Source organism: Heloderma suspectum, chromosome 10 (genome assembly GCF_057233095.1).
Source record: "Heloderma suspectum isolate Gila_16-S chromosome 10, 16-S_ref, whole genome shotgun sequence".
In the NCBI taxonomy this organism is placed as follows: domain Eukaryota; kingdom Metazoa; phylum Chordata; class Lepidosauria; order Squamata; family Helodermatidae; genus Heloderma; species Heloderma suspectum.
The window spans coordinates 40,880,018-40,891,481 of record NC_139467.1 but is presented as its reverse complement, the minus strand read 5'-3'; the positions used below and the strand labels follow the sequence as shown (position 1 = coordinate 40,891,481).

General features: G+C 47.6%; 1 protein-coding gene across 1 annotated transcript in view; it reads left to right on the top strand.

The window, feature by feature from the left end:
- The first annotated feature begins 1,810 nt into the window (after positions 1–1,810).
- The window catches only part of RIMS3 (regulating synaptic membrane exocytosis 3), a 32,777-nt gene continuing 23,123 nt past the window's right edge, over positions 1,811–11,464 (top strand). The window contains exon 1 of the mRNA XM_084814423.1: positions 1,811–2,069. Within this exon, the coding sequence (XP_084670549.1) occupies positions 1,850–2,069 (220 nt within the window). The 5' untranslated portion in view covers positions 1,811–1,849. The remainder of the gene's footprint in view (positions 2,070–11,464) is intronic.

The window sequence follows — 11,464 nt, the reverse complement described above, 5'->3', positions numbered from 1 at the left end:
ATCCGTGTCTAGTTGCCAGCATTTGTCACCAGAGGTTGACAGCCCCAAGCAGCCCACGCAGACGGAGCCTTTTGGCTCTTGCTTCTCTATGCCACAACTGCCTTGAACACAAAAACAAAACGAAACAAACCAAGGAAAATACAGCGGGAGGAGCGGCCGTCACGAGGGCCTTGCGTGCAGGCACAGTAACATCCGCATTGACATTTGTTTAGAATTCAAGATGTATCTTACTCATTTCTGCCCTTTTGGAAGGGAATGGCGAAGAAAGGGCCAGGCCTTGTGAAACAACGAGGAGGACAAAAAGCATTTTGCTCCTGGATATGCTCTTGCCTCTGTAGAAGGTAGTTCAGGACTGGTGAATAGCTCAAGCTGCCCTTATACGAAACGTGTTCTGTTTCAACTCCAAATCTGTCTGAACCCTGTTACCTGATGGTCAGGGTCCCAGGAATTGAACTTAGGACGCAATCCTGTGCATGTTTAGACAGAAAAAAATCCTACGACTCCCAGCATTTCCCAGCCAGCTGTAGGACCTTTTTCTGTCTAAACATGCACAGGATTGCACCCTTACGGATGTTTCAAGCATTCAAAGAGACGTGCTTGCACAGGCAAACGCCTCTACTCGACTGCCCTTGAGCAGGATTGGGGCAAATGCAACCCTGCTTACAGGATCCGGGTATTGTGTTTGCCCTGATCGTATAAGCCACCACCACCACCCACCACCCTTTCCCCGCCCCGAAGCAAAGAAACTTGCTCTGGAGGTCTTCTCCTCAATGGAAATGATGGATGCAGCTGGGGATTCTGGAACTTGTATTCCCAGTCACAAGTACACCCTGCTGGGGGCCCGCTGCCACCTCCACCTTCTCCTGGAGCCTGGGATCAGGAGGGGGCAGCAGCAGCAGCAACACGCAGTTCTTGAGCATTGTCTGAGCTTTGTGCATATTTGCTTGGAACATGTGCAAGGTCTCCAGCGAGGGAGCAGCGGGCGGTTTGTGCATGGCTGGCATGGATCCTCGTTGTTCGGAATGACCACATCATTCACCCAGGAAAGAAAAAGAAGCAGCAGCCAGGAGGAGGGGACAAAGCAGCAGCAGCAAAGACACGAAACGGCCTTTAAAAAAAGTCAATATTTGCACTAAGTGTTTTTCCAGGGAAAAGTCTACCTTGCCGAAATGGTTCCTTTTGACCCGCAGCTTGGAAACTGGAGAATATCTGGAGCAGTGCGATATTCCCATACTGACTGGATTACTCACAAACTTTGGTTGTTGTTGAGGGAAATTATATTGGATTTTTTATGTATTTATTGCATTTCTATACCACCCAATAGCCCAAGGTCTCTGGGCAGCTCACAAAATGAGACTTAAAACCATAAAATGCAATAACATAATAAAACATAACATTAAAAACATTGTAAAAATAGAACAGAATCAATCTAGAATAAAAACCGAAGTAAACGCCAGCAGCAGAGGGAAGATCTTAAAACACATAGACAGTTTAAAAAAAACAAAAACAAAAAACGCTGAAGGACTAAAAAGCATGGAAGAATAAGGTCTTCACCTGGCATCAAAAAGAGCACAGTATAGGTGCCAGAAGAGCCTCTCTGGGGAGAGCATTCTACAACTGGGGTGCCACCACAGAAAAGACCATACTAGCCACTCGCCTCGCCTCATTTGTTGGGGGGCACCCAGGGGTTAGAAAGTAGCCTTTTCTCAGATCACGTTCCAAAACAATATGGCTGCCCTTTAGGTCCACAGGAACCAGCTCTTCCTTCCTCAGTGGCTCATGTCTCCTTTGTCTTCTATTACAGCTTCGCCCTGCTGGCAAGGAGCCACTGAGATCACCTCAGGTGACCATGCTTAACGGGGAGACAAGCTCCTCCTCGGCCAGGAACGTGGTCCGGAGCTCCAGCATCAGCGGAGAGATGTACAACATTGAGAAGAGCAACGGAGGCAATCCGGATTCGGCGAGCCTCTCGTCCACTAAGAAGCGGCGGTCCAGCCTGGGGGCCAAGATGGTGGCCATTGTAGGCCTGTCACAATGGAGCAAGAGTACGATGCAGCTCAACCATCCTGGTAGGGAGCCTTCCTAGACCTGCTTTGTTGTCTTTTTTTGTTTTGTTTAAGTAACCACAGTAAATGCTCTTGAAATACTGTTATGCAGTGAGATGTCCCAGGCAGTGGAGGCTGGTGGCTCAGACGTCAGCGGGGAGGTAAATTTGCTCTGGGTTTCAGTCAGAACCAGTCATGACCTCTAAAGGAGCTCTCCAAGGCATGTAACCAGTTCTGACTGGTTCCGGATGAAATCTGTAGTGGATTCACTGCCCTGCTGATGTCCGAGCCACCAGTCTTCCGTGGTCCCAGGAGATCTGGAGGCTTACGGCATGGTTGCAATATCTGATTTATTTTCAAATATACATGCAGAGTATAAAGGAGGGCAAACAGGCACTCCAATTACAGGCAAAAGATACACAGAGCACACCTCCCGCCCCGTTCCCAGATGCACCCCCACCCCACCCCACCCCGTTCCAGCTAACTCTGAGTAGAAACTCCCGACTTTCTCTCTTTCGGCCCAGTTCAAATGCAAACTTATCTGTGAGGCAGGGGGCTCTGCCTCCCCATGGCAGGTGAATTGCCCATTCAGAAAATATCCACAGTCATGAGGAAACACGGATGTTCTTTGGTCTCATCCTTGACTGCTTATTTGCAGCCACCCACCTTTCTTTTGAGGAATGTGACCTTGAACATGTTCTAAAGCAGACCGTTGACTCTTGCTCCCAACAGTGCACCCTCAAAATGGTGCACCCTCAGTTCTTGGAAATGGGGCTTCTGTTAATGCAGCCTGGAATGAAGTTGGCCTTTTGTGCCGCAGCACTGTATTGTTGGCTCATTCCCATGCTGTTGCTGTTGCTTCATTTCAGAGTGGTACACCACCTGCTTTGCCTGCAAACAGAACCAGGTTCGATTCCCAGTGTCTCCAGTTAGGGCTGGGAAAGACTCTTGCCTGAAACACCAGAGAGTCCCTGCCAGGAAATGTAGACCAGGGGAGGGAACCTCAAACCCAGGGACCAAATCTGGCCCACTGGAGTTCTCCAGGTGGCCCTGACCCATTCCCTGGCTCCACCCCTTTCCTCCAACCACTGATGGTTTGGTGATTTCCCACTTTTGTTCAGTTTTTTCCCCATTCTAAAAGGCCGAAATGCCTCTTCTAAGGCATAATTGCTGGCAGTACAACTTTAAGCTACAATATGCTGGCATTTTTCACCCCGCCCCCTTTGGCTACAGCCAAGCCCACCACTGGAATGTGCCCCCCCAGAGCTTCTCTGAAATGGAATTCAGCCCTCTGGCTGACCAAGGTTCCTCACCCCTGCTGTAGATAATACTAAGGGTGCTAGATTCGATGTTCCGATGGTGCTGGTCTTTCTTTTGTATGCTCTGCATCTGTGATGCTCCTTGCCTCTGCTGCTGCTTAGCCAGTCCTTTCCCCCGCTCTCGTCTGCATGGGCATTTCCTCTTTTCTTTCCTGTGTGGAACCTTTCTCCTTGAGGAACTTCATGCCGCCACTCTCTGCCCAGCAGACAGCTTATGCCTCTTTGCTGTAGCTTAGCAGTGGGCCTCGGGGATCAGCTGCTGCTGGGTGGCACCAACTCGCTAAGCTCTCGCAGGAAGTTAGGAAGGGTTACCACTCACGCCAGCTCAGCCGCCTGCCCTTTTCTGTCCTTTCCCTTGCCAGAACAGTGATCACATTATAATCATTTAATGAGGGAAAATCCCATTCCCTTCTGTTCTCTCTCCCTCTCTCTTCTGCCCTCTCTGGTTCTTGTAACCTCCAGCATTTGAGGCAGGAAAACATATCCACTCATTTATATAAAGCACACGAGGACACCGAACAAGTCAGGTGACTAAGATACAGCGATAAGGTTTAGTGGCATGACTCGCCAAAGAATTTGGAAGGAAGCCGCCCTCCCCCTCTCCGCAAAGGAGGGATGGTACAATTATACATGCCATTATTCATTTATTCAAACAATTTTGATTCTGCTTTTCCAAGCTTGAGATGGCATACATACAATGCATTCAAACACGGATTTTGATTTGTAAACCCCACCCCCACCCTGCAATGTTCTTAGAACAAATAAGGAATCATGCAGTCCATTAGCATGCAAATTATATATCTATCTGTGTGTGTGTGTGTGTGTGTGACAGCAGGTACACTTTAGAACAGCCTTCTCCAATCTGGTCCCTCCAGATGTGTTGGACTACAATTCCTGTCATCCCCACCAGAAAGCCAGAGGCTGGCTGGCTTTAGAACATACAGTAAGTGACCCCCTCTAGATAAGACCGAAAGCCCATCTCATCCAGTATCCCGTTACCAGCAGTGGCCAAACAGAGCCCTCTGGGAAGCCCACAAGGAGGGCAGGAGGGCGAGTGCCCATCCCAGCTTTTGCCTTCAGCTCATATTCAGACTTGCGCTTCCTCTGAACCTGCAGTTTCCCTTTAGCTATCATGGCTAAAATCCATTGCAGATAAAATTGATCAGATTTGCAGATTAAAATGATCGGATAAGGAGTGTTACTCCGTGCGCTGTGGATACAGTTAGTGAGCAAGAGGCGGCCTGTGGCAAACCGGTTTTGTGGGATCAGTTCCAGCTTCTTCCTCCTGATGAAGTGGACAAGGTGCTTTCATCTGTAAGGCCGACCACCTGCTTACTGGATCCTTGCTCATCTTGGCTCATTATGGGCTGCAGAGAGAGGCTGGGTGAGGGGATCAGGGCGGTGGTGAACGCCTCCCTTGAGGAGGGAGTGATGCCATCAGCCCTCAAGGAGGCAGTGATAAGACCGCCCTTAAAGAAGCCCTCCTTGGGTCCCCAAGTTCTGAATAACTTTCACCCAGTCTTGAATCTACCATTTTTGGGCAAGGTGATTGAGCGGGTGGTGGCGATGTAGTTGAAGGCACACTTGGAAGAAACCGATTATCTAGACCCATTTCAGTCGGGCTTCAGGCTTGGGCATGGGACAGAAACGGCCTTGGTCACCTTGGTGGATTATATGAGGAGGGCTCTGGATAGGGGTGAATGCTCCTTCCTTGTTCTCCTCGACCTCTCAGCGGCTTTTGATACCGTTGACCACGGTATCCTCCTGGACCACCTGGAGGGGTTGGGCATTGGAGACACCGTATTGAGGTGGTTCCAGTCCTTCCTCTCCGGCAGGTACCAGAGGGTAGCACTGGGAGAGGAGGTTTCGGACCCGTGGCCACTCACTTGTGGGGTGCCACAGGGTTCCATCCTCTCCCCGATGCTATTTAACATCTATGTGAAGCCGCTGGGGACTATCATCAGGAGGTTTGGGGTGCGGTGTCATCAATATGCAGATGACACGCAGCTCTACCTCTCGTTCAAATCTTCACCAAGGTTGGCCGTAGAATCCCTGTCCAAATGTCTGGAGACGGTGAGTGGCTGGATGGGGAGGAATAAGCTGAAGCTGAACCCTGACAAGACCAAGGTACTTTTGGTGGGAGACAAGAGGAGGCTGGGGGATGTTGACCTGGTGTTGAATGGGGTATGGCTACCCTTGAAAGACCAGGTCCTGGGGTCATTTTGGACTCCAAGCCGTCCATGGAGGCTCAGGTGTCAGCTGTGAGCCGGACAGCATTGTATCAACTCCATCTGATACGGCGGCTGCGCCCCTTCCTTCCTGACCATCTGCTCCCATCCGTAGTACATGCCCTGGTCTCCTCTCGTTTAGACTACTGTAATGCACTCTACGTGGGGTTACCCTTGAAGACAGTCCGGAAGCTGCAGCTGGTACAGAACACGGCAGCTACCTGATTAAAGGCAGCCGCCGGCAAGATCACATCACTCCAGTGCTGAAGGAGTTGCAGTGGTTACCAGTTGTTTTCCGGGCCAAATTCAAGGTGTTGGTTTTGACCTTTAAACCCTATATGGTTCCGGCCCAGCCTATCTTAAGGAGCGCCTCCAGCAGCACCAGACAGGCCGCTTAACAAGATCAGCCTCGGATGGCCTTCTCTCTGTCCCATCAGCCAGGACAGCTAGACTGGTGGGGACGAGGGAGAGGGCCTTCTCTGTGGTGGCCCCCACTCTGTGGAACTCCCTCCCTAGGGAACTCCGTCATGCCCCCTCTTTAATGAGCTTCCGCAGTGCATTAAAAACATGGTTGTTCAGGCAGGCATTTGGGGTGGGTTAGGGTATTTTAGAAAATGTTTTTATTGTAGAATTTTATTGTTTTAAACTTTTTATTGTATGTTGTACATCGCCCAGAGTGGCTGGGTGACCAGCCAGATGGGCGATTAATAAATTCAATAAATAAATACATAAATAAAATTGACAAGCCCCTCCTTAATACATTAGTTTAATCCCATTTCAGTCATCATTATCATCATCACATTTGTATAGCTCTTTCAAGTGTTCAAAGTGCTTTAGGTACATTATTTAGTTATAATCCTTACAAAAAGCCTATAAAGGTAAAGTCAGTGTTATTATTACCCATATTGGAGATGGGGCAGGGGGCGGGGGCTGAGAATGAGACAGGTTGGCATGCCTAAGGTTACCTAATATGTTGATGGGAGAGGCAAAATTTGAACCAGACGTGCTGATCCATGGCTCAGTCTTTTAGGCACCATGTTATCCAGCTCTACTGATGCAGTCTAAACCAGTGTCCGTCGCCACATCTGGCAGCAAGTTCCAGAAATGAGTTCTGCATTTTGTGACAAAAAAATTCTTTCATCTAATCTGCATCACAGAAGTGCTTTCTTTTTGCACCCCCAATGGAAGTGCATTTATTATCTATTTATTAAATTTATGCCCCAGCCTTTTGCCAAAAAATGTGCTCAGGGAGCGCAACTTTATACAAGCAGTGAGACTTTAAGGTTCCCAGTGTGGGCCACAATCCTGCTGGGATTACTCCAAAAGATCAGTGGAGGAGCTGGGCAAAGACTCCCAGCAAGGGTGTTCACTGGTTTCCTTGCTTGTCAATCACGCTAGTGCTTTTGCATTCATTGGCCAGAATCCTGGAAGGCAGGGGGAGCTTCTCTTCTTACTGAGCCAATGGAATTTAATACCATCTGACCTTTTCCCAAGAAACTGCTTCATTAAAAGAGGGGAGAGGGGCTCAGTCCCCTTCATTGCATGTACTAAGAAATAAAGGACAGAGGATCAGAGGCTGGTGCTTCCTTCCCGTGTCAGTTGTAGGAGCCATATAGGATGGGGCCATGGCTCAGTGGAGCTACTTTGCATGGAGATTGTCCCTAGTTCAATTCCCAGTATCTCCAGGTAGGTCTGGGAAAGGCAACAAGTGACGCATGTGTGCAGATGGAATTCTGGATACTGGATCTTTGTTTTGGTTGAGCTGAGGACTGAAGGGCTAGACCAAAGGTAGGTTTTGAGGAGGATTTGGAAGAAAGAGCCAGTGTGGTGTTCAACTTGGATTGGAGGTGCTGGCATTCAAATTCCCACTTTGTCTTGTAGGGGTTAGAGCATAGCACTGAGACTTGGAAATTCTGGTTCAGATCCCCACTTGGCCATGAACCTCACTGGATGACTTTGGGCCAGTTGCTGACTCTCAACCTAACCTACCTCACAGGGTTTGTTGTGAGGATGAAATGGAGAGGAGGAGGACCATATGAGCCACCTTGGGTTCCTTGCAAGAGGAAAAAAGGTGGGATAGAACTGTAATAATAAATAATAAATACATTGGATCTTCTTGGGCCCATTGAGATCTCAGACTCTGTCTCTCAGCCAATGCTATCTTACAGGGTTGTTGCTGTAAGAATAAAATGGGCAGGGGCAGTGTCAGTTATCCTGAGCTCCTTGGATGGAGGAAGGGTGGCATACAAAAGTGAACATGTAAGTGAGCAAGAGAGAAGTGGCAGCAGGTAGGTGTCCTGGGAAAGAGCTCTAGGCATAAAGGCAGCAGGGTAATGAGCAGCCTCCTTTCGGTGATCTGTCCTTCTGCACTTGGCACTGTTGGTTTTCAAAAGAAACTGTCATGTGGAATTGCTGAAAGGGTGTGGAAAATGCTACTTCAGAAGAAAAGGGACTTGTCGGCTAATACAGCTTCAGGAAATGTTTATGTGCCCAAAATAGATATTTTTTGGGGAAGCCCAAAAATATATATACATATATGATGAGTCCATTATAATCTTGGTGCGTTCTCAAAGTCATCCCTTTGCGTTATTATAGTTCCGGTACTTGTTGGCATTTCATGGTTCAGCTGTGCTTTGAAAAGGAGGAGTTGATTTGGAGCCTGTAAGACTTGCGCATTTGAGATGTATCCAGAGGGCTGTAATTATCCTCAGAAGGGCTAAGAAAAGAATAGCAAAAAACATAAATAAATAAAATGGTGGAGAAGAACATAATGAAGAAATGTCCGCTCCACTGGGGGGGAAAGCTGTTGGGGAGAAATTTTAGATACAAACAGCAAACTTCAGTACGTACATTTCAGGGCTTCTTTTTGACAAATAATTATTTCATAGGAATTTATTTAGTGGTCAAACCATTTATTTACTGCCTTTCAGCCCTCAAAGCTCCCCAATACACACAAGGTGGTTACAACATTAAAATAACAATACAATTAAAACCAGAGAGCATTATAACAAGCCAATAAAACAAACCTAAAAACAGGTAAGCATTAAAATAACTCAAAACTTGACAAAATAAAAGAGCCCATCTAAAAATAATCAAAGAAACATCCGTTAGGAGGGAGTTCCACAATCGGGGGTGCCGCCACCAAAAAGGCCTTGTCTTGCATCACAGCCAACCATATCTTTCTTGGTGGCCAAATGCAGAGCAGGGCCTCTGAAGTTGAATGTGATTGTCTGCCACGTTCATGCAGGAGGAGGTGGCCTTTCAAATATCCTAGCCCCAGGCCATTTACAAAGGTAAAAAACGTGTGCCTTCCTTTGTTTGTGGCAAGCACACATGCATTGGAAAACCCCAAATAGCCATGCTTTCTCAATATGTCACATGCCATGAAACAGACAAATGTGCACTATTCACAGGTGATGGTGTACTGTATGCCCAGTTTTTACAATCTATTGGGTCACAGGAATCCATTTGACATGTCCATTCATACTGACATTTTAGTTGGCCTTTACTTATATATTTAAAGTTGGAGATGCTTTACGTTTTTTCCTGTATGGATCTAAATAACAATAACTACACCAACAACAACCAATCGTTATTTGGCTTGGGCTGGGGGACCCACCATTCTCATCAGTGCTTCTTTGGGACAGCAGAGAATAGTGGCAGGGGGGAGGACCAATTGGAGACACCACTGGGATGGAAGTTCAACTGGAACAGTAAGAGTATTCCTATCTGCATACTCCTATCTACATTCTATGTTTTGATCATGAATGTTGGCAACTGACTTTCTCCTATACAGTGAAGAAGACCATATTAATGGTTTGCAGATAGCCAGGATCATCAATTGACATTTCATTGATGGGAGCTAATGGCAAGAAATATTATCCTGATAACTGGAAATATCTTTCTCTCTCTCCAGCTTTTGGAATGCAATACCTGTTACAGTTTGAGAGATCACACCCCCTAGCTTTTGAAGGAGGCTGAGAAAGAGTTTGAAGCAGTGGAGGCTGGTGGCTCTGATGTCAGTGGGCCAGTGAATCCGCTCCGGGTTTCAGCCAGAACCAGTCAGAACTGTAAAGAAGCTATTCAAGGTGCTCTGCACCTTGGATAGCTCCTTTAGCGTTCTGACTGGTTCTGACCAAAACGTGGATTCACCGCCCCTCTCACATTGGAGCCACCAGCCCCCACTGGTTTGAAGCTGTTTGCAGTTTGAATTAGGAGAGAACCAGGCAGAGAGAGAGGAGAGTTTCTGGCTGAAAATGAAGTCCCTGTGTGTCTAGGGACTCTCTCTGGAAATCTGTGAACAGATTTTCTGCCTGCTGGAGGAGTACCTATTTGTATCCAGTATGTTCAGCGTGTATACTGGTAAATAAAACATATGTTACAAAGATGCCATAGCTCTTCAGTGCTCTCTGTCATCCATAGGAAACAGAGCCCTTCTCACCATTTGGGGAAGTGAGCAACAACTAATAAGATATAAAGATGACAATGCAGAACTCGCAGAGTACGGAGTTCTTGCATTCTCATGAATCCAGTGGGTTTAATGAAGTCCTGGCAGCCGCCTAGAAAGAATTGGAAGCTTACTGCCAAACTAACATTCCCAGATGCTCAGTGCTGTATACATTACATCTTTCTTCCCCCAGCTCCGCTTCATCCTCTGAATTGTATCTCAAGAACTGAGATATAATTCAGTTCCCGTTGTGCTTGCAAGCCATGGGTATTCTGAAGCTGCTGACTTAGTGTGGGTTCTGGAGGCGGCTGGTATGATGCGGGGCACCCACCTACAGGGAGCTGGACCAGGCAAGACGGCAGCACTGTCACATTTCCATCCCCTTGAGTGAGGAAGCAAAAAAAAGAGAGAGCCTTGGTTTCCCTTGCAAGCCCATTCCAGGAAGCCGCCAGAACCTCTTCTGTGTGCTGTCCGTGGTGCTGAACTCTATAAGTAGGGGTGTGTGTAGCCTTAGATCCAGCGTGCAGGAGTCGGCGCAGAATCTGGAACCTCTCTTGCACTATTGCACAAAAGTTCTCAAAGATAGTTGAGCCCTGAATCCCCCCCCCCCGCATTCTTTTCTCTTGCACTGAGCTCTGGCAAATGATGCCACGAAGCAAGAGAAAGACGGAAGCGCAGCTATAAATTAGCACCAATGCGAACTGACCTAATTAATCCCTGCTACAGAGTTGTCCACACTGTGTTATTATGATGAAGCAGAGTGCGGAGAGGGTGGCAGGACTCTAAACACACAAGACTAGTTTGAAAGGAGCTCAAGGCTCATTTTGAGCCCGTGTAGCCCCGTGAAGCGGCTTTAATCTCACCGTCCATCCAGCCCGGCATTCGTTCCTCTGATTTGCACGGTCTCTCCAGGGTCTCAGGGTGAGAGTCTTTCTCAGCACCTGCTACCTGATTCTTCAAATGGGAGATGCCAGGAACTGAACCAGGAATGTCTGCATGTAAAATATGTGCTCTATGACTGAGCACCCCCTCCCTTATTGACTAGGAACAAATGGCTCCATATTCAGGTCTGACTTCCATCACAAGTGAGTAGCAGGGAAGTCACCATTCAGTCCACCTCACCCCCTCATCTGTAGTAATACTCACCCACCTGAGAGGGTTGTTGTGAGGATTATAAGAAGCATTTCGAACATTCAAAACGTGTTGAATATATAATGATTGATTGGTGAGCAAGCAGTGAAGCCCATGTGCACGAGTCTGAGGGGCTGCTTCAAGTCTGGAAGCAACCCTTCCTTCACTCTAACCCAGCTGCTGTTCTAGCTGTGGGATTTCGATTTGTCTGGCCTACTGTACGGAATTCAGTGTCACCATATCATCTGCTTCTTTTCTACTTCTTCTCACCACTGAGGCTAGAGGGCTGAATTT